The sequence below is a fragment of the Argentina anserina genome, chromosome 6 (genome assembly GCF_933775445.1).
Source record: "Argentina anserina chromosome 6, drPotAnse1.1, whole genome shotgun sequence".
NCBI classification, from domain to species: domain Eukaryota; kingdom Viridiplantae; phylum Streptophyta; class Magnoliopsida; order Rosales; family Rosaceae; genus Argentina; species Argentina anserina.
This window is the reverse complement of record NC_065877.1, coordinates 10989737-11013223: the sequence shown is the minus strand read 5'-3', so window position 1 is coordinate 11013223 and position 23487 is coordinate 10989737. Positions and strand designations below refer to the sequence as shown.

Below are 23487 nucleotides of genomic sequence, written 5' to 3'. Positions count from 1 at the left end.
ACAAGTTATCTTATGCACCCTAGGAACAAAGTGCTTCATCTTCTGCTACTACCAAATGGGTTCCAAAGAAGCTTGAAAGTAGAGAGGTTAAAGAAGAACCTGCACAGTAGAAGGGGTAAAGCGAATACAAAGTTTAAATGGAAACTAAAAAGGATTTCTAAAGAACCAAAAGCAATTCTGATGGTTCATCCAGCTATTGAGCCTACACATGAGGCTACTGCTACAGAGGTTTTTCAAAAACAAACTTTAGCAAAGTTTATTAACAGTCAGTTTGCAACTCACTCACCATTAGAGCCAAATCATGATGAACCGTGTGTGGACCTATCTGATCATGAGGATCCGTTGGAGGAAGAGATTGCTCTTGTTATGGATTGTAACATGTTTGGCATATTCCAAGATGAGGTGGCGAATGAAGAAAAACAAGAGAAGGAGCCTACTTTAGAATGCAATATGGTTTATACTTTGTCGTCTAAATATACTTTGCCACGACTTATGCCATCTCACATGTTCATAGGCAGTGATTCACATGTTCAAGAGGTTCCAGTCACAAGATTGTCACCTAAAGAGGTTGCAACTGTGACTCTTGGCACGCAGGGATCTGAAATAGAGAAGCCTACTATATTGACAGATTTTAAGAGGCTTTTTATGATCTTCAGTAAGCCAACAATGACAATGTCTCAGCATATCAAAAAACCATTATATGTCTCAGCTGAGATGGAAGGCAAGAAGGTCAACAAGATCCTTGCAGATGGTGGTGTAACAGTTAGCATCATTACAGTCAAAACAGTGGAAGCACTCAAGATTCGAAAGGTGAAGGTTTTGAGCAGTAATCTTAAAATTAGGAGTTTCGCTGGTAACCTCACCAAGACTTTGGGGGTCCTAATCCTTAAAGTGAAAATAGGGCCACCAGAACTATTTCAGAATTTCTTTGTTACAGAATGCACTACTCCATACGTACAACATCATCCCAGGACATGATTAGATACACAAAGCTTATTGCATTCCTTCTACCTTGCACCATGAGATGTTGATGTGGAATCCAACAACTAGTCAGACAGAGCTTGTTAAGGCTGATGAAAGACCATACTCTGAAGCTGCACGCACACTTGAAGCTGACTACTTTTATGGGGATATGCGTCATCTTGGAGTTGTTGGAATGGATCACAAGGGTCATCTAGTTGGGTGAATTCAACAGAGCTAACACGATGGGGCTTGGCACAGACTAAAGCTGATATACATAGACCTGGCTTCATCGTGCAACCCAAAAGGATCATTCATGTATACACACATGTCAGAGGAAGAGTGACATGCTTATGCGTCATTTCTCCAACGCCTATCCCTTTATAGAGACGAGCAGGAGGCCTAGGAATCAGTGGGACTGGTAGAGTGCGTAAAGGATGATTTAGTGAAGGTTCAAGAGGAGGCGTTTATTCAGCCAGTACCAGCAGCTTTGGATGATACTCCACCTAAATTTAAAGATCCAGTAGAAAAGATCAACTTGGGGACCACATAGGAACCAATAGAGGTTGGCATTAGCAAGCATTTGGATGAGGAACTGAGACAGGAACTAATTGAGTTATTACAGGAGTTCCGTGACTGTTTTGCAGAAAAGTATGAAGATATGCCAGGACTTTAAACATAATTGGTTTGTCATCATTTGCCAATTAAGAAAGGGTATGCATGTTTAGCAAACCCAGCGGTGAATAAGTACTGATACAGTTGCAACAATCAAGACAAAGGTTTAGAAAGCAAGGATTATACACTCAGTGGTTGCCCAACATAGTGTCAGTGAGGAAGAAGAATGGAAAAATTCGTGTTTGTATAGACTATTGTAATCTTAACTTGGCAATACTAAAGGATATCTATCATATGCCAATGGCGGACATGTTGGTGGATGTCGTCGTTGGACACAAGTTGCTATCTTTTATGGATGGAACAGCTGGATATTATCAGATTCTTATTTATGAACCAGATAAGCACAAAACAGTTGTTCACTGTCTAGGGTTCACTGGTGCCTTTGAATACAATAGTATGCCTTTTGGTTTGACTAATGTAGGTGCTACATATAAGAGGGAAATGAACCTAATTTATCATGATATACTGGTGGCATCTTGGAGGTATGCATCGATGATGTAGTGGTTAAGTCCAAGAAGATGAAAGATCACATTACCAATCTCATGACAGTGTTCATCAGGATGCGAAAGCACAAGCTTAGGATGAACTCATCTAAACGATTGTTTGGGGTTCGCGTTAGAGACTTTTTGGGTTTTATTGTGCATGAAAGAGGTATTCAAGTAGCTAGTGTTATGGCGAAGGCAGTCTTGGATTCTTTAGCACCTAGAAACATGAAGGAGCTTCAAAGTTTATTGGGAAAGATCAATTTTCTACGACGTTTTGTTTCTAACTCAGCATGGAAGATTGCATATTTCTCATCCTTATTGAAAATGCAAGCTCACAAAGAGTTTCAATGAGGGTCAAAACAACATGAGGCTTTTGATAGGATAAATGAATATTTAATTCATCCACCTGTCCTTCGATCTCCAAACCCTGGTATTCAATTAAAGCTATATATTTCAGCCTCTACTTATTCTATAGCAACATTATTGGCACAAGATGATATTGGCGAAGGAGGTAAGAAGGTTGAGCATGCAGTTTACTATCTCAGTTGCACATTGTTGGATACAGAAACTCGGTATTCCCCAATTGAGAGGTTGTGCTTGGCACTATACTTCACCAGTTGTAAGTTGCGTCACTATATGCTCTCTTTTACAAGAGTAGTGGAGGCACAAACTGATTTGGTGAAGTACATACTTATTTTAAACCCTTTATTAAAAAAATAAGCATATTATTTTAACCATAAATTTGAAAACTGAAGAAGAAACTAATATATATTTACAAACTTGGTACATAAATTTCTTGGCCAAAATTTAGAGCAAGGAAATGTAAATTTTGTAAGTTAGCCACCATTTTTCCTTGTTGGGTGGGTTGGATTAATCCTCAGCCCAAACTAATCCACTATTCACCCGAATTTCTGTTTGATAATATACTAACAAGACAAATCCGAGGACTAATTACAATTCACATTTTATTTATAATTTTTTTTCCAAAAATAAACAACTACTACTTGATTATTGAATTTTGAGTTATTTATTTGTATGCTAAGTACCATAGAATACATAAATATTGAACAAGAAATATTAATATAAGAAGTATGTTAATTGTGGGCATCAAAATTTGTCCATTTTAATCCAATGACTTAAATTGAAGGCCCGTAGTTTAGCTTATTTGATTATACCAATGTGTATTGTCATGTGGATATAATATGGACCCCATAATTTTATCAATCCAAACTAATCTTTGGGCTAAGTTTTACCCCGGCTCTTACCCCATGTACGTGGGATTCCCGTGGCCCCATGTTTTCCAACTGGTGCATTTGATTTTCTCACACCACACCTCAGAGCATCCACACCCATAAATTGGATTTGCTCAAACAAATGGTAGGGCCAGAAGTAAAATTTGCTTCAAGCAAATCGATTTCATATTTTGCTCAAGCAAATCGATTTTTTCACACACTCATTTACAATTTGCTTGAGCAATTCAATTTTGTCTTGTTGTGAAATAATTAATTTTTTTTACCAGATATATTTACAACCAATAATAATGTGCCACGTGTTATTATCGCTCGATATTATCCAAAATTTCTGATAAGATTTTCAACTAATAGATAATTGACATGTGTCACTGCCACGTGTCATTGTCGGTAAAATAATTAGAGCAGATTTCCGATAAGATTTTCGACTAGTAGAGAATTGACACGTGTCACTGTCGGAAAAATAATTGGACCAAATTTCTGATAAGATTTTCAACCAGTTTGCTATAAAAACGTCTAATATCAATCATTCTATACTCACACCATTGTGAAGAATCCGAGCATATAACTCATCATTCAATCTAAACACTTAGCAACATTTCCTTGTTCATCACTCTGATGAATCCTTTCAGCTTCCATAATTTTTTCAGGCGGAGACAACGTCAACAAGAAGAGGATGACGATATGGAGCAATCATTCGTGAATCAGGTGCTCATAGCGGAAGCACAACACGATGATGAATCAATACGACCAAGCGGTTCACGTCGCGGTAAAAACCGAATAAGCCACGTCAGAGGCTGTCTAGGGGACGCAATCTCATGGAAGATTACTTTATCGAACGTCCAATTTTCGACGCTCAAGACTTTCGTCGGAGGTACAGGATGTGCATAGACCGATTCAACATTATCATGACGGACCTCTGCAACCACGACATGTCTTGGCATCAAAGAGAAGACGCCACTGGTTTGCTAGGGCTACTTCCCCAACAAAAGATGACCGGGGCTCTACGAATGCTAGCGTACGGGTCAGCCACAGATTAGTGTACTGAAATTGCAAGTATGGGGGAATCGACTACCCTGGAATGTATGAAAGAGTTTTGCAGCCAAGTGGTTCATCTCTATGGTCCAAGATACCTCCGCAGTCCAACACCGGCAGACCTCACGGTACTACTAGCTAAAGCCGAATGCCGAGGTTTTCCAGGTATGATTGGAAGCATCGATTGCATGCATTGGGAGTGGAAGAACTGCCCAACCGCCTATCAAGGGGCATACTCGGGCCGAAAGGGTCGCCCAACGGTTATCCTAGAGGCAGTGGCCTCGTATGATACGTGGATATGGCACAGTTTTTTTGGGTGTCCTGGAGCTAAAAATGACATTAATGTGCTATACCTATCGAATGTGTTCTCAGAGATCCTTGCCGGAAGAGGCCCAACTATCGTCTACGAAGTCCACGGACAGAGGTACACCACAGCTTATTATCTGGCTGACGGAATATATCCAAGGTACTCTACATTTGTCAAAACAATTTCCAATCCCCAGACGCCGCAAGATAAGCTCTTCGCAAAGAAACAAGAGGCATACCGGAAAGATGTGGAGAGGGCATTTGGCATCTTACAATCTCGATGGGAATTATACGTCATAGTTGTACATTGCACCACAAATCGGTAATGACTACCATCATGTTAGCTTGCATTATATTGCATAACATGATTGTTGAGGAAGAGTATGTGGATGATGAGAATGATGATGAGGAAGAAGAAGAAGACTTGCAAAACCCATCGAGGGCTTTCCGGGTTTATGATGGGCCAGTGAATGCACAAGGGAATCGAGTTCTTTTTGAGCCAATCAGTAGAGATGGAGCTAATATACAACGGTTTCACGACCGTGTTGCCGATCTCGAATCCGCTTACATCCATCGAGAGCTCCAGAAAGACTTGGTGAAACACATTTGGAGAGTGGAAAACCGGTGAAATACTTTAAATATGTTTTATTGTGTGTTTTCATGATGTTTGTGTTTAATTATTAAGCTTCTGTTTAATTTCAGTATGTGTTTTAATTTAATGTGTATTTCCATTTCAACTTAATAAATAAATTACATTTTATTTCTCGAAAAATTTAAATTACATAAAATGACGAGCCAAGCCCAGATTTATTCTTAGTACAATACTATAACTACTATGGAAAAAGCACGCGACTTAGGTGATAACAATCCGAATATATTTCATCGGTAGGTTGATCTTGACTAGCTTCTCCTTCATTAAGGATTGCTAGTTTCCTCTTGGTAAAATACCTTTTCGAGATTGGGGTCATAGCCTCCAAATCCATTGTCATGATTCTTGTGTCATTCTCTTGTTTCTTCAATCGTAACTCTTCTTCCGCCCTTGCTTCTTTCCGCTTTTGAATATCTATGTACTCCGCATAATAATTAAGCTCACTTTCATTATGGGCTAGCCTCTTGGTATGCCATGATGCTTGGTCACTTGCAATGGCATGCAAAACCTCCACCCGTTGCTCAATAGAAGTCTTACCCTGTTTCTTTTGGCGCCTAGCTTCCTTTGCCGCCTTGGTTCCCAAGGGTCTAGGTGGACTCGATGGAGCTGCCGTGTTGCTTTAAGGTGTCTCATTCAATTGGTCGTCATCCAAATTGATGGTTGGAGATGATTCAGTTGCGGAAGGAGTACCGTGGTAACTACTTGCATATGGAGATGAAGTAGTAGGTAGCACCGCAACGAAAGATGGATGATCTTTAACCACTTCCCAACATTCAAAGTGTGTAAACTTTTTCTTCTTGGCATTATAGTAACATGATTGAGCTTGTCGTTCCTGATGTAAAAAACTTATATTAGGTAGTTATTTAATTACATAATTTTAATAAATTAGATAAAACAAATAATGTAACAAATTAGATATATTAAAACAAATAATATAAACAATGCTACATATTTAAACAAATTAAATAAAACAAATAATGTAAACAAAATTAGATATATTAAAATAATTAAATATGTAAACAATGCTATATATTTAAACAAATTAGATATAAATTACATAATTTAATTCATATAATCAAATAAAAATTATAATATATGATAAAATAATGTACTTACTTCGTCCATTAGCGAAGTGCCGCTAGCTATACGTTGTCGTGATGCCGCCAAACATTCGCCCCATTTTCGCAAGAGTAGCTTGAACTTGTTGTAGTGAGAAGCGAGCACGATTCGGGTCCTCGGCTCCTTCGGAGGTTTCTCACCCGGTGCTAGCACCCAATTTTGCAGATAATCGCCATGAATTGTCTCCCACAATTTGTCCCTCTTTTGTTTGTTACCGTCATATTCATCAATGCTATGACGCACAAAAGAAATGCACATTTGTAAATCTTTAGAATGAAGTCAATGGGTGCCCATTGTTTTGGAAAAAAATGCTAAACGAAATGAGAGAGGAGATGGAGGAAGATGTGAAATTTGTTGTGCACAAATTGGTGTGAGTTCATAACAAATTGAAGTAGTATTTATAGGCAATTTTTTGGGAGAATTTTGAAATTTTTGGGATTTTTTTACAATTTTTTGGTTTTATTTCCGTTATGATCAAATAGTAGCCGTTGCCAATTAATTCTGGCCGTTGGATTGAATTTTTTGATTCAAAATGGAAGGCCTAGATTTATTGGACAGTTGGCCAATCGGTGAGACACGTGTTAACCATTCATTTGCTCGCTATTTTTTTTAAATGGCACGCGCCTAACATAAAAAAATTTCGCCCGTGCTTGACGTCACCCACGGGCGGTGGGCTCCGCCAACCGGACGAGTAAATGTCGGAGCAAAATTTGCTCGAGCGATCGGACGAGCATTTCCTCTCGCTTGACTGGGCGAGCAGCTCGTCTCCTCCTGCTCGTCGGTGCGGATGCTCTCACCTCACTTCACACACTAATTGCATTGTTGCTTAATCAACTCTAAATCCTCTGTGTTAATATTTATAATATTGTGCAAGTAGTTATTTTTCATATAATTTAATAAATTTTAGAATATAAAAAAATCATATATTTAATAATAATATTAAAGTAGCTTCGAAGTTAGAGAGAACACGCTTCACGCGCTTGAAGGGAAAAAAAGTACAGCGTCTCTTGTCTGCCGGTGAGCCCATCGCCGTTGTCGGACATGCCATGTTGATCCCTTGTGGTTTGTTGGTGTTGTGCCTGTCTCCACCTTTGAGATTAGATCAGAGTAGTTATGGCCGTCAGGAACAAGGAGATTGGATTACTACTTGGGGTTTAGTTTTTAGCTCATCAAACTTGTTGGCGGAGGGGAGCAGTCATGTGGGTGTGGTGGTGGTACGATGGTTGTCAACTTGGAGGCGCATATTGGGTCAGATCTAGATCTAATTTGGGGTGTGGTTTTCAAATGAGATCAAGGGTTTCTGGATTTGCTAGAGGTGGTGCTCATTATGGGAGTGGCAACATTGGAGTGTCGTTGATAGCAGTAGTCCGACAATCGTGGGTTGACGGCATTATGGGTGTTCCGTCGACGGTCACAGTCAGGTCGGGCAGGCTCAATTGGAGGCCATTGGTATCTTTGTGTTTTGGAATAATGTTTGGGTTTGGGCTTAACCCTAAGTTTAATTTTTATTTTGGTTTCGTCTAATTTATTGTTTAATAAATTCCTACGATAGTTATGTAGGACGAGTCGGGTGTGTGTGTGTGTGTGTGTGTGCACGCTCAATATATCTTGTCTGCTCTAGGTAGGCGGCGGGTTCATTCGTTAAATGGTCGTTACCGCCTAGTGACAAGGTGAAACTAAGTGTCGTCGGATTTACTTTCCGGTGACAACATAGTTGGAGAGCTGTTTTATTAGACATTAGGATATGTAATTACTACTTCATTGTTGATTGGATTATGTATCTAGTGATCTTTCCACCATATCACCGCTATCTAAAAGCAAATGGAGTCGTCATTAATGTAGTACTCTTTGCTAGTTGTTGATTTGTTGGGAAATTGTTTGTAAGGATCTTGATATTATGTTAGGTTTTTGTAATAAGGGGTTTATGCTTCATGTCCTCCCTTTTATTCGACAGTTTCATTAATGAAAGTTTGAAGGCAGACACACTGGCCATGACATAAAAAAAATTATATATTTCTAATTGAACAACCTCCTAAAATTTAGGTAAAATTTTTTATTATGTCATTAAATTATTTTATTTTAGGTTTTTTGAGTCAATTATGAGTTGTTGAGTCAGTGATCTCGTGCTCGGCTCATGTTCTTTTAATGAATCATGTTAGTTAGTTAATCAAGTCTGTTAAGGTTGTTAAAGGAGGTTAGTAGATATTCAGTGTCATGTCAACACGTAGCAGAGTTAGTAGATCTGAGTGATACAAAAAAGTCTCAATTGTAGCCTTAATTTTCCATCTATGAAAATATATATATGAGTTTTCTTCAATTTCTTTTAACTTTTGCTTTTCATTTCCAAATTAGGATTTTTACCCCGAATACATTGATACTCTTGTTCAATGAAAACATTCATGTAATTACAGTGAATTGTCATTGCAGTGACAGAAGCTATAAACACTACAATAATATATCACATTGTGAAGTTCATCATGAATCTACATCCTTAATATTACTGTATTGATTAATCACTTTCTACATAGAATTTTTCATTCTCCCATCTAAGCCTCATCATTTAGCCATTCCTAAATCTTGTCATACTCTTTCGGGCATGTCGATCATAGCTTTTTTCGGCCCTATTTAGCCTTGTTAGGAGGGCTGGCCCGACCCGCCTTCTTAGCCCCAAAAGAATAGGCTTTTAGGGTGGGTAAGTATTTGAAAATCGGAGCCTTAACACGGCTCGATCTTAAATTATGTTGACTTAGTTGAAACCTAACTCGACTCTACCTTATACCCTAAAATTTAGGGTAGGGCTGGCTCTAACCTGACTCATGATGAGCCTACTCTCATCTCCCTCCTCTTGCAACATTTGGATCTTATAGCAATAATTCATTTAATATGATAATATGAAATAATGCTCTTCTAAGAGTCTATACTAACATCAATATTGAGTAATTAAGTGACATGCCCGAAGAAACACCAAATTGATGGCAAATTGCTCTAGTGAGCTATTAGGCGTAATCGTATGTATCCCAATATTAGTGGTAATGTGATATGTCTTGATATCTCTTATACTTTAGTTTTCGTTTCTTTTCGAGATCTTGTTTTTAAATTAGGTATTTTTCTTTTATCTCATCCTTATTTTTTACTATTTTCTTCGTCTTTTTAATATTCTTATAATTCTCGTGTCGTTTCAAATTATTCATCAATTATTTGTTTTAATTTCTTACTAAAGTTTCTTAAAAACGATTAAGATGCCCATCCTAACTCATCCACTAAACTTAACACCAACGATTGCTCATTGGTTTGACTTTAAGTTACAATCCTCCACTGAACTTAACATAAATAATTGCTCATTTGTATGTACTCGTTTGTTTGATCGGACCGTTTTTAACCGTTTACGTGTCACATTATTCTTGTGAAATAACTGCGCCACTATTTTATATTGTTTAATAAAAAATGGACCTTTCCAAATTAAGGTCCCCGATAAATACCCAAACATAATCCAAAGAAAGAGCCATGTTTCCCTCCCTCTCAAAACCCCCCGCAAATCCACCATGGACCCACGAAACTCCACCACCTCCACCTCCACCTCCACCACCACTCCCCCAATCCCCTCCTCCTCTGAACCACCACAACCCCAATCCCAACCTCCGCCGCAGCCCTCCACCTCAACCTCTTCAACCCCCGCCCCAATCCCTCCATCCCCAAACCCTAACCCTAAACCCTCAACCCCATCACTACCACCGCCTCAGTCCCTCCCAGCTCCCGCTCAGACTCGCCCTTCCCCCGCATCGAACCGCCCATGGCCGCAGCCGCCTCACTACTCCCACCACTACGTCTCCCCTTCTCCCTCCGCTTCCTCAGCCCCTCCGGCGCCGTCGGTCTCCGGGCCTCCTCCGAGGGGCGGCATTGCCATCGGTGTTCCCGCGCACCACCCTAGCACCCCTCCCCCTCAGCCCGCTCCATATACCTCATCGTACGGCCACTTCGGCGGCCTCGGCCGCGGCGGCGGTATTGGTGTGCCTGAACCCACCGCCAATTCTTCCAATGCTTCTCAGGTGAGACCGGTTAGTTCCTTTTAACTATTGTATTGCTGCCAGTTTGTTGATTTAGGTTTAGGGTTTTCAAAATTTAGGTGTTGCAGATAAATGTGTGGTAATTATATTGAGTATTTGATGTGTTGGGTGATCAATTGAATTGGAATTTGTTGTGTTAGGTTAGTTACTTAGTTTTCTAATTGTACATTGTGTGGTTGACTTTCTTGATGATTGGATTGTTATTGGAATGTATAGGTGAGGACGCCGATGCCGGGAATGCAGGGAATGGGGATGACTGGCTCGCTTGGTTCGAATCCTCAAATGCGGCCAGCAGGGATTTCTCCACAGCATCCTCAGAGACCTGTTCATTCTCCTCTTAGACCAGCTTCTGCACCAAGTAATCAGTCTCCTGCTACACAAGTCAGTATTTAGTTGTCAATCAGTAGTTTTTTATTGCGATTTTCAGTTTGTACTACATTGACATGTATAGAGTTGGATATATCATGTGAGGCATGATAATAGTGTCTGGATGCTTAGGTTTTCATTTTGGCTTTGTTGAAAAGTAGATGTGGTTAGGTCACTTGGGTGTTTGTTCTTTCTTAGTTCAATGTACTGTTTGTGGTTGCATATCTGTGCGTGACATTGGTATCTTAAACCCTGGATGACTTGTCTTGCAACCACAATTGCATTGTCTTTAAAGAGTCTGATGGTACATGTAACATATATGTTGAGTTTTTCTTCATTTATCAACAGTAAGCAGAAGCCGTCATCATTTCTTTTTCTGTTACTGTGTAAACGTAATGAGCTCTTGGGAGTTGGGAGTAGATCCTGTCTTCATTTTTCTCTGAATTCAAGTCGGACCATGATAATTTATTTATTTTCTTTTAATTTTTGCCCCTGCTAATTATAGCTATGTTCTTGTTGGTGCATTATAAAAAGGAATCTGGTGACTGAGGTTTTAATTTCCAGTTGTATTAGTACATCTGCTAATTCCATTTCATGTATGCAGAATTTCCAAGGGCATAATCTTTCAAGAGCCTCATCATTGGGATCTCCTAGTTCACCAAGTACATCTCAAGGTGTACCACTTCATAATCAGCCATGGTTATCTGGATCACAAGGGAAGCCTCCTATACCCTCCTCTCCGTATAGGCAGCAAATGGTGCCAACATCGATGCTGCAAAGATCACATCTTCCTCAGCAACAGCAGCAGCAACAACACCTTCCCCTTCCTACGACTTCACCGCAACAGCAGCAAGGACCCATGCCTACAGCTTCACCGCAACAGCATATGCCCTCAGTGCAGCATCAACAACCTTCCTCCTCACATCAAGGACTTGATCATTTTGGGCAACAAACTCCACCACCAAGGATTCCACAAGCTTCACCTCGTCAGCAACAAAATACAAGGGCCCAGGTCCCAGTAAACCAGAAGTCTTCCCCTCTTGCAGTAGCACAGCCTAACACAGTCCAATCAGCACAGCAGAATAGAATCACTAGTGCAGAAACTGAGGAACCCTGTAACAGAATTCTTAGTAAAAGAACAATTCATGAGCTAGTAAATCAGGTGAGGCATCCTGGCATATTTTGAATTCTGATGAAGGATAAGCTAATTTTCAATGGGTTTCAACTTCATGCCGGAGAGTATGCACATACTGCATTTATTTTTTATTTTTTAAAGGTGGGAATAACTGCCTTAAGCATATTAAGTGCCAGCTCTAATATTGTTGTTATCCGTGTTTCCTCAAAGATACTTATCATTAAGCTAAGGTGATTGCTTCCAAAACCCAATTGTCATATCTAAATATTTGGGTATCCTTTAGAATTTTTGTACTTATTTTTTCCCTTTGTCAATGACTGGTTGATTGTCTTCTTTTGACAGATTGATCCATCTGAGAGATTGGATCCAGATGTTGAAGACATTCTCATGGACATTGCAGATGAATTTGTAGAATCTGTAAGTAGTGGGGATGGCATTTTGAGTTTTCTAATTCTTGCACTCAATGGATCTGCATCGATTGTCTATACTAAACAGTGTTGTTAAGTTAGAATTTCATGATTTACACCTGTTTGTAGGTAGCTAAACCATTTTACTTGTCGAGTTTGTTCTTATAGTCTGAAAGTATGCATGTCTTGACAAAATCTGAAAATCAGCAGATTATTGAGTAGATTTCATATTGGTTCGGTTTGCTTCTAAGAAGGATTTCTCCTTTTTAACTGAGGTTTTATGGTTGGATGGTGGCAATTCCAAAGTGAATCTTCTCATAATTTTGGGAAAAAACCCAATGTTCAGGGCTCTTCGTTTCCCTTTCTTTCTTCAATTTTAAAACTGTACTTTGTTGTAATTTTGGTTGAACTTATGGATATTTATGTCAGACCTTGTTTGGCTGGAATTAGGCTTGGGTTTCCATGATGTAATTGCTTCGTGGATTAAATGTTGGTCTAGCCGGTACTTGCTTTTGTTTGCTTATGTCAAACATGGTTTTCGTTTTTGTCTAACACTCTACAATGATTAATCAGTTCCTGTATCAGAAGTGTTTCTGGTTATTTTATATTATATTTGTCGTGTATATTAGATTCAGGCTTTTTTGTTTTCCCATGGGCAGATAACAACATTTAGTTGCTCCCTAGCCAAGCATCGGAAATCAACTACATTGGAAGCAAAAGACATACTCCTACACCTTGGTTAGTTATGTTGTTGAGGTCAATGTTTTTCTATTTCATATTATGTGCACTAGTGCTTAATCATCTTTACCATTTGTTCTCACAGAAAAAAATTGGAATATAACTCTTCCTGGGTTTGGTGGTGATGAGATTAAGGGCTTCAGAAAACCGGTAAGCATGGATTGTTCAATTGGTTTCCTTTTCTCTGTTGTTTCTTTCGAAGTACCTAGCCTTCTACTTATTGGGTTGATGGGAATGATGCTTTACACATGCTTTTCATTATAGATGATTACTCTGATTATTTTTTATTTTTTTCTGAATACTTTCCATTATAGTTGATTACTTTGTGATTGTTTTTAATTTTCTTTTTAATTTTTATTGTATGGCTTTGCAGATTACAAATGATATTCACAAGGGGCGTCTTGCTGCTGTAAGTTTAGCCTTGTATTCCCATGTGATGGAAATCTATGTTACCTAAGTGAATTTGAGTTGGCTATGTAATGCATAATATAAGTTCTTGTTCTCTTGTTGCCGTGTTTTTTTTTTATTCTTATTTTTCTTTCCCTTCAACAGATTAAGAAGTCTATGGTAGTTACTGAGACCGCAAATACTCGGAATTCGGCAGGGCAAGCTACTGTAAATGCGAAGGGTGGTCCGGTAAAAGCGCCTGCCAATATAAGCTCCCAGAGTAACAAAATGCGTGAAGTTACTTGATACTGATTCAAGTATATCTCATAATGAAAATAGGTAAGGTAAATACTAAATTATATATTTGTATCTTGTGTTTGTATATACTTGTAATTGAGCCAGTGAGGTTCTAGGTTTCTTTGTCGAGATACTTGTTATTCCCTTTATGCATGATGGTGTGGTATACGAATTTGAAGTAGAAAAACTCAGAATGTTTGCTCTTAATGGTGAGGTCATGTTGTGTTTACTCTGTGATGCCTGTGATGTCTGCTTTCAGTAAATTTTGGAGTGATTGAACTGTTGAAGCCAGAATATATTGCAGGCTAGATTAGCGGTTCAATTAGAACACTCCTTTTCTGCGATAGGACCCTCGGTTTTTCTTTGTGTTGATTAAAACTGTGGCCTCAAAGAATTATTTTTATCCTTCTGAGCCGAAACATTTCAGTGTACCAGTTACGTCCATTTACAGAATTCTAGTCATATACTTGTCACCATTGTCTTCTCACAGTATTGCTACTTTGTTTCTCATATGGTTGTATTGTTTGTGCAGGCGGCAAGTTTTGATACAGGCTGTGGGCCAAAAAGCTGCCCTTGCGAGTTCCGAACAGTGGATTGAAATCAAGTTTACGACTTGCACAAGCTGATTGATACATCCCGACCCTTTTGGTTCATGAATCAACACCAACCTGTTGTGTGGTCAAAACTTTACGGCGGGTTCTTAACCTTTTTTTTTTTTTTTTGCAGACGCCCACTGCCTTGTATGAGGTTAACTAAGATTTATGAACGTGAAGGATAATACATGAAAAACGTTATATGTTGCTTTGTTCTGGCTCCAAGCAGAGCAAATCAGATCTTGTAATGCATCAGCGGAAATCATGAAAAATCATTACAATTTTAAATTCCATTTTGTAAGTAGATCAGCAGTTGCACTCAGAAAAAAAAAAGATGCACAGTTCTGGAATCCCGTTAGGTTTTTATGGAAGCGGAAATTTTCTTTTATCTTATGCTTTGAAAAATCAAATTATTGTTGTAGCCTGCTGTTTGACCACCTCCGGGGACGAAATTCGAATTGGCTTGTCAGTTCCAGCCTAGTCGTTTTCTGTTGAGGCGTAGCAGTCCACTAAATGTAGACGATAATAAGGTTATGGGTTAAAAGTAGGACCTTAGAAGTTGGTTGGTAACGAAGGTACCAACTACCCCAACATGATGAAAAGTGGCTTTGCCATGTGACATGTGTTGCCACATGGTTTTGTCTTTGCATACAAGATTACAAATTATTGTCACATTTTTCCTTACAACTATGTTTTCCGCATGTCGCCTAAGCATGTTAGCATGGTATTCAAAACATTTTTCAGCATGTCTGAATGTAAAAAATTGTAATAAACAAAGACTAGCAAAAAATAATTCAAAGGAAAATTGATGAGTTAAATGAGGGTATCTTTATTCTTCTAGTGAAAATTTAGATTTAAAAGTTTAGATTCAAATGTTGGATAAATCGCTGCATTATTATAGTTATAATATTTTAAAAGTCGTGGTAAAGTTCTACTCTATACTCCAACGAACTTTTAGACTCAATAATGTAGTGGCTCTCTCGACCATGATCATGTGGCTTTTATCATCACCCGTGGAATAGTGCTTTCATCACATTGTTCAACCCAATGAATAAAATTTCGGCGAGAAAATATCGAGCATCCGAAAATTGTAAATTTTGATAGAAATTTCGGCTGAATTTCGATTTTAAAAAATAATTAAGTAAATTAATGAAAATGTATATAAAAACATGGAAATTTTGAATGAAACTTTAAAAAATGTTTATTTGATCAATTATCTACTATATGTCATAAAACATTATTATATAACTTAGTTTATAGTGAGTTATAATAATTTGAGGTGAAATAATCGTCGAACATTATCAAAAATCTACTTAAAAAAAAATATATATATATATATATATACACCCAAAGGGAGACTAACTCATCACGTCTTATTTACATATAATATACATTAAATATGAAATTACATGAGTGATTTAGAACCACATAAATGATTTATGAGGTACAAAATATTCATTATCTTCATCATGTCTTTGAGTAAAATTCTGAGTATATTGTGAAGAACAGTCATTAAATGATACCTCACCTTTCTAATTTTGCATATACTAACTTATATGCCACCCAGTGTTCTAAATATCGGATATATCGGCGATATTTAGAAAACGATACGATATCGCCATATCGGTTGACTATATCGGTCAACGGTAAAATATCGGTCAAACTTTGATTTTTATTTTATTTTTTCAATTTTTATTTATTTTTTAATATTTATTTCCTCTCTTTTTTGAAAAACTTATATTTGTTTTTCATTTTTTCATATATATTTTTAATTTATATATATTTTAAATATATATGATGAATTTCAAGCCTAAATAATCATTATTAAATACTTATTTTTTATTATTAGGTGTCTTTCGTGTATTTTAATTGTTACAAAATCAAGTATTTATTTTCTTTAGTGTACTTAGTACCGTTTTTTAGTTTATTTAGTACATATTGAAGTATAGTTTTATAAATTTGATTAAAAATAAGCAAATCTGACAAAACCGATATATATCGATATATCTCCGATATATCGTTTTACCCATCGACCGATACGATACCGATAAGCGATATTTAGACCATTGATGCCACTATAAGGGTCGTGGGTGATTAACTGTGGGTTGTGGTACTGGTAATTCCCGTTTAGATCAAGTATTTCTCGACTTTGAACATAACCATAGCTTTGTGAAGATTGTGCATCAGATTGTGTCCATATGTTTTCACTTGATTGCATCTCATTAGAGAATAAATATGGTGGATAAGGCATGTTGAGTTTTCCCCATAAGGGTAAGGTCCATCATTGCTTCCTCCTAGACCAAAGGGGTTTGATTCCCCTCAACAACTAGTTCGGTTTTATTTTAATTTTAGGTAAATGTTGAGACATGTAATGCAATATATAATAAAAGAGTCATATATAACAATAAGTTGGTGTAGTAGAGTTGACTATAACTTTGTGCTTGTAAAAGGATGGATCAGATGTTCAATTCTCCTAATCAATAATTTTTTATTTTATTTGAAGTTTGCCTGATATGTGGTGATATTATGAAAATATCGGGAAATTTTGAAAGTTTCCGGATATATCGGAAAATTTCGAACATTTTCATCGAAAAATACTTAATATGTAATAACTAATAAATATATATATATATACCGAAAAATGGAAATTTTTGCGAAAATATCAAATAAATTATAGATATTTTAGTTATTGGTTCAACCCATTTTGCAGGTTGGTCAGATTGGGATCTACTTAAATATTGATGCGATTTTGGCTAAAGAAATACTCTAATCTGCTACGCATTAGTTAATGTGAAAAAGTAAGGAGTTTTCATTTTTTTGGAGAATAGTGAAAAAGCAAGGTTCAAAACATGCCAAATGTGAAAACTGTCACGGTCCAAGAGTTTGAAATTCTTGTGCAGGTTTTTTTTATAATCAATGTGAAACTTCTGGATACCCGGGTTAATCCACTATACATTTCAATGCAGATTATAAATCACACATTCGACGGTTGATAAAAAATATTATTTTTCTGACTTCACTTATAAAATAATGTGAACCGTTAAATATGAAATATATAGCATGCATCCATGTGTACTAGAATTTTCCGCTCAATAAGTATGAATTGCTCTTCTACAAGACATTTTTTTACCATAAAAGTTAGAATAATTGGCACATAGTTTTGTTCCAAACATGAAGGTAACAAGTAAAAAACAGAAAGTTGATGGCAATATATTTTTCTGTCAAACAAGTTGATGGTGATCTTTAAATTTTAACACAAAAGTACTTGGAAAGGAACCAACCACCAAACTTCCTGGCTCCACTATTCATTCATGATCTCTGCTCCTATTATTTTTAAGGAGCTCATGAAACGTGAAGATAATTAAAAAACCAAAGGGGTTCAGTAAGTATTGTTTGTGACAACATCTTATCTTGTATGAAGAAGGATAATTCTATATAATTCCGAATAAGTTAACACTAATCTGGTTCAAACAAAAACAAAATTTCTATCAAGGAATTATAGCCACGCCATTCTGCTCAAATTTGAAAATGTACCTGTACAAAATCCTATATTAAGGTTTATATCTTGTCGATGTAAACTAAATTTTTTTTTGAGAATTGACATAAAGTCATATATTAATAGTAGAAAATGTATGAAACAACATGAACATATTCCGCCCTCGCGAGCTATGATATAATTTGAAATGTGTAGAACAATCAAAACCATAAACTGGAGCTTTAACTATTCCTATGCTAAATCTCTGAGGAGTGACGTAGATAAATGTCACTAAAGAATCAGAGAAGCCAGTCACCAAGAAGAGTGCAAAATGTAGGCATGCATCATTAACATGAAATGTCTTTGTGCGCCATCGAGGAACCATGCGAAAATACCGAGGAGAAGCCTAAGTAATCTCAATGTTGCAAACCCTAGAATGAAATTCCACACATAACAAGAGAGCTAGGTAACATAGCAAAACACTTGTTGAAGTTCTCCAAGGTCCCAGATCCTAGCCCAACAATGAATGAGCCTCAAAACCCAAGCATCACTTAAGCCCAAAAAGGTCCAGATTAAACTATTCAGGCCACTAAGAGCAATGGGCACCCAAGCTCCTCCATGCCCAGCATTGCCTCCTGAAGGGACAAAAACCGCCAGCCGCCTCTCTGGACAAGACCCACTCCACCAGTCGCCGCCTACTCACGCCGGAATCATCGCACCATGGTCAGAATCGCGCCGTTGCTTGACTGCCCACGAAGAGAAACTAGACACCAGCCTAGCCACGAATCGCCGACGCATAAACCATAGCTGGCCCCACCACCAGGAGATGGCTTTGTCTTGCAATGACCGAAGACCAAGATCCCAAGTGCGGATCCAAGACATTGGCGCCTCTGACTGCAAAGCCCGAGCCCCGCCGTTCTGCTCAATGCTACCGACTCGGCTAAACAATCCGACCTCCCAAAGTGGTGTAGCCCTACCCTGCGACTTCTCCAACTGCCCAACAGTAGACCAGATCCGCTCCGCTAGCCTGGAAAAAGACCTCCCCGTCGTCCGGACTTCCTTCGTTAGTGCCGATCCTGTGAGAGGAACCTAAGGAAATCCCTTAGTTGAATAAGGGAGGTTATCGGAAAGGCTAAGCCACCCACGACCGCCACCCCCTAACCTTAGCAGCGCTCTGCTAGGTCTCGTCATCCTGAAAAAAAAAAATTCAAATGAAAGATTAACATGATCCTAGAATTTTTTAATTTTTTTATTGTGGCTTGTTGAGATATAAATCTGACATAAATTTGGATCACTCAATTTATTCTCAATTAGTATTCACGTCTAAACTCCGAATCACTTTATCACTATCCGTAGAAGTTTGTTACCCGAATTTCATACCTATCCGGGGATTAATATTACCGGAACAATCCTGACATTGTATTTTCCACTAATTTAATCAAACTATTAATTCCCAAACAAGAACACTGGAGGACAAGCTTTAGATGAGTCAGATCCACACAAGACACGCCACTCGTCTATCTCTTATTGGTCCAAATGCAGATGCCCCCCTACATCATCTTCGGGCACCAAAACAAAAACCCATATATAAATCACCGTTGTGCTTCTCTCTCGCGTGAGCTCAATTTCTTCGTCTTCATCGAAACCCCAATTCCCCATCGTCTCTCTTTCTCTCTGTGTGTATGTATATGTTGATGTATATATAACAATATACACGCGCATATACACACACATTATATAATATAATCTCGAGTGCAATTGCTCCTTCTCTTTCTGTCAATCCTAATCTTTATTCAGAGAGAGAGAGAGAGAGAGAGAAAGAGATCGAAAGCGCTTGTTTACGATGACGAATTCCGACGCTGCGGTGGTCCAGGGTGGAAGCGACGCCGTTTTGGGGTGTAATTTGAAGCGTGAGAAGCTTATAATTGATACTGACCCTGGAATCGGTTAGCTCTCTGTTTCGTTTTTTTTTTTTGCTGTTTTTTAACTGTTGTGTGAATATTCCTGATTCTGTGTTTAATTGCTGAGAAAATGTGGGGGGTAAAGTTTGTAAAGGTTTGATTTTTATGCTTGGTAAGTCTTGTTTGATGGTTTGAGTTGTGCAAAGTGAGGAACTTGGTTGGATTAGGATGTTGAAATTGGCTCAATTGGTATATATTGGTGCTAAGCTTGCACCTTTCTTTGGTTTATCGATTATTTTTCTTGGTTCTGCATTTTTGAGTTGAGCCAAACAGAGTTTTCTCTTCGGGTGTTCTTGATTTATACGACATTTAATTGTTTTGGATGTGATTATGCATTTGGCGTGATAGCGTGAGAATTTTAATTCATACATCATCAAGAATTTGATTTGTATTGTGGGATTATTTGTTTGGTTGATATCAATTTTTTATGGCGGTCTTGACTTTTTTTGACCCTCTTTTGATTAGTTTGGTTTGCCACTGAGAATTGATGAGAATGAAAGGAGACGAATTTGACATGGTCATATGTTTGATTATGAGTTATTTTTTGGTAGCGAAGGGTAATATTGGGATACTGCTCATGTTTTAGTGGTCTTGTTTGAGAAAATTTGCTATATAATCTGCCTTTTCTCTTTTCTTCTTACTTTCTGGGTTTTTAGGTGTCTACTTCTTGTTTATGTTCATTCTGTTTTTGAAGAGTATGGGGAAGTAGTGAAATTAGAGTACGTCTGGTACCTGTCGAAAGTTTCACAAGAACATCTTTTACTACTTCTGCAAAGGGCACCAAAAAGAAACTTAGAAAATAGAGATAGGGTGGGTGGGGGTGGTGTTGGTGCTGCTCTTCTCAATGTATTTGCTTGCCTTTTATAATAAGATGGATTAGATAGTTTTATAATTACGACAGAGAAGGGATTCAAATAATGAAAAAGGACTATGAATTTGGACTGACCGACTGAGTGGAAGATGTGTTGGTCTGTGGATATCTGATACACCAGACTGCAATGTGTTTTTATATTTTTATTAAGAGTTGTAATGACTGTCTTTTCAATTGTGAATTAACAGATGACACTATGGCAATCTTAATGGCATTTCAATCTCCGGAGTTGGAAATCTTGGGCTTGACAACAATATTCGGTAATGTTACCACAGAAGATGCCACTCGCAATGCGTTGCTTCTGGTATGTGTTGTTGTACTAATTCCATCCTTGTGAATTAGTTTCTTATTGATAAATCATATATTTATTTTAATTTTATTTTGAGCTTGTTCTTGATCAAACTAGTATGCTTAATGTGCAAAGCATAGTGTGAGATCGCAGGACAGCCAGGTTTGCCTGTGGCGGAGGGAAGCCATGAACCTCTGAAGGTAATTGATGTTATATGTACATCTTACTTTACCCATCTTAGTCTTCTCTTGAGCTGAGTTTGGTCACATATGACATCAACCTTGGGGACTTTGGGCTTATATGAGAATCTTGACAGAGATACACCTTTGGATTGTAGTTTTTATCACCTGTTTTCTTTTTAGTTGACCACTCACGTAATAGTTTTGTTACCCTTACCTATTTCCCATGCCTCTAGCCTATTTCTCCTATTACAACATTTAATTGATGTTATCAAAACCACTGATTTCTGGAAACAGGGTGGAAGGCCACGTGTTGCTGACTTTGTCCATGGTTCCGATGGATTGGGGAACATATTTATACCTCCTCCAGAAACAAAGAAAATTGAGAAGAATGCTGCTGAATTTCTAGTTGATACTGTGTCTCAATATCCTGGTGAAGTATCAATACTTGCCCTTGGCCCTTTGACAAACTTGGCAATGGTAATTTGAAGTATTATTACTCCCCCCCGGCCACCTTTTTATTTATTACTATTATTATTTTATTTTTCTGGTTATATTCCTACTCTCAAATTCATTTCTGATCAATTAATGTTTGTTTGCTCAGGCAATCAAAAGGGATTCTTCCTTTGCAAAAAAGGTGAAGAGGGTGGTTGTACTTGGGGGTGCTTTCTTTGCATTGGGAAATGTAAATCCTGCTGCTGAAGCAAATGTAAGTGTCACCTATTTCTGCCCTGATGTCCTAAATGATTTTAGACAAGTAGTAAATCTAACTTCGGCAAATAATTTCTTGTTTTATCTGAAATGCTATATCCCTCCAGCCTACTTTTGGCTTGTGTACATTCAGTTAGTTGTTCTATCCTAGTTAACTCATCACAAAAGGAGGATGTTAACATTGCACCAAAAGTAAATAGTCTAATTTAATTGTTCCATCATAGTGATTGTATGTGGCTGGATATTTTGATCCAGAATTATAGACTTCTAGTGCTAAGTAGAAAAGTAGGAAACTACTCTATTGTACCTGATCTGTAGCATCTCAACAAACTGCACATATTGACACCAATGCTGATTACAGATATATGGAGACCCTGAAGCAGCAGATGTTGTGTTTACTTCTGGGGCTAACATCACTGTTGTTGGAATAAATATCACAACTCAAGTCAAGTTTACAGGTGGGACTTGTTTACATCATTCCTTTTTTTCATTTGCTGGGGAATTGTGTAATAATTTCGTTCTGACTTTATAACTTTATTCTGGTTCAGATTCTGACCTCCTTCAACTGCGGCAATCAAAAGGAAAGCATGCTCAGTTCATCACTGACACATGTAAATTCTACAGAGATTGGCATGTGAAATCTGATGGTGTTTATGGTAATTTTAATATATGTGATGAACTGAAAATTGCTACCAATATGATATCATATGATATTTACATCTACTTGAATCTCTGACATATGTGCATTTCAGGGATTTTCCTTCATGACCCTGTTAGTTTTGTAGCAGTAGTCCGTCCTGATCTCTTTACATACAAGAAGGGGGTTGTGAGGGTTGAGACTCAGGGCATCTGTGTTGGGCATACACTGATGGATCAAGGACTAAAGAAGTACGAGTATATTAAATTTTTCATGAAATTAATTCTACTATATACGATTGTTTCCCTGAACCGATTTCCACTCTGTTACAGTTGGAATTCAAGCAATCCATGGACAGGCTATTCTCCTGTTGAAGTTGCTTGGACAGTCAACGTGGATGGAGTCCTTGATTATATAAAAGATCGACTGATGTCTTCGTGAGAGCTGTGGGATTCTGGGATTCAGCGACTTCAATCAGAATGGTGTCAATATTAATAAAAAAAAAATGTAGAAAGGGTGACCTCATGTTCTAGTCATTCGCAGAGATACATTTTCTTGCGGACTAGCTAGATGCCTAGATCAACCTTACATTTAGTGAACTCGTAAACATTATGTTACCAAATCAGCTGTAAAACTTTCTAAAAGTAGTGAAAAAATACAACTGGAAGTTCTGTGCAATTTATTCTTCAGCCATTTATCCTTCTCGCTGCTACTACCTGTTTAGGAAGATCCCCCCTCTGCCGCGCCATTTTGAGTGGATTGCAGATGGATCCGAAGTGGCCATCACCGACGATAGCATCAACCTCCACCTTCTAAATCATCTCTATTACCTTCTCATTTAGTAACAAAATCAATTCCACTTAATATGCATTCTATTGATTTTCACATTAAGTGGAGA

At 37.8% G+C, this 23487-nt stretch overlaps 2 protein-coding genes across 3 annotated transcripts; both read left to right on the top strand.

The window, feature by feature from the left end:
- The first annotated feature begins 10015 nt into the window (after positions 1-10015).
- Positions 10016-14673, top strand: LOC126798383 (transcription initiation factor TFIID subunit 12). 2 transcript variants are annotated; one of them, XM_050525334.1, is made up of 9 exons: positions 10016-10525; positions 10760-10924; positions 11514-12071; positions 12387-12461; positions 13111-13189; positions 13275-13339; positions 13563-13598; positions 13742-13915; positions 14406-14673. In XM_050525334.1, exons 1-8 carry the CDS (start codon positions 10022-10024, stop codon positions 13880-13882), a joined length of 1623 nt encoding a protein of 540 aa, XP_050381291.1. In that variant the 5' UTR covers positions 10016-10021; the 3' UTR covers positions 13883-13915; positions 14406-14673. The 2 variants fall into 2 exon arrangements, with proteins under 2 accessions (XP_050381291.1, XP_050381290.1); XM_050525333.1 differs by having other exon boundaries at positions 10016-10534.
- Positions 14674-19565: 4892 nt separating this feature from the next.
- LOC126798355 (uridine nucleosidase 1) lies at positions 19566-23267 on the top strand. The gene is made up of 9 exons (XM_050525298.1): positions 19566-19887; positions 20962-21077; positions 21203-21262; positions 21539-21721; positions 21846-21950; positions 22314-22410; positions 22501-22608; positions 22705-22840; positions 22922-23267. The coding sequence occupies exons 1-9, from the start codon at positions 19785-19787 to the stop codon at positions 23028-23030; spliced, it is 1017 nt and encodes a 338-aa protein (XP_050381255.1). The 5' UTR covers positions 19566-19784; the 3' UTR covers positions 23031-23267.
- The last annotated feature ends 220 nt before the right edge of the window (positions 23268-23487 follow it).

Excerpts from the sequence above, each read along its gene's own strand:
- LOC126798383 (XM_050525333.1), top strand. The coding sequence starts at position 10,022 with ATGGACCCACGAAACTCCACCACCTCCACCTCCACCTCCACCACCACT. Across the intron at positions 10,925-11,513 it reads ATCAGTCTCCTGCTACACAA|AATTTCCAAGGGCATAATCT; the intron begins GTCAGTATTTAG and ends TCATGTATGCAG. Across the intron at positions 12,462-13,110 it reads CAGATGAATTTGTAGAATCT|ATAACAACATTTAGTTGCTC; the intron begins GTAAGTAGTGGG and ends TCCCATGGGCAG.
- LOC126798355 (XM_050525298.1), top strand. The coding sequence starts at position 19,785 with ATGACGAATTCCGACGCTGCGGTGGTCCAGGGTGGAAGCGACGCCGTT. Across the intron at positions 21,263-21,538 it reads GAAGCCATGAACCTCTGAAG|GGTGGAAGGCCACGTGTTGC; the intron begins GTAATTGATGTT and ends TTCTGGAAACAG. Across the intron at positions 21,951-22,313 it reads ATCCTGCTGCTGAAGCAAAT|ATATATGGAGACCCTGAAGC; the intron begins GTAAGTGTCACC and ends TGCTGATTACAG.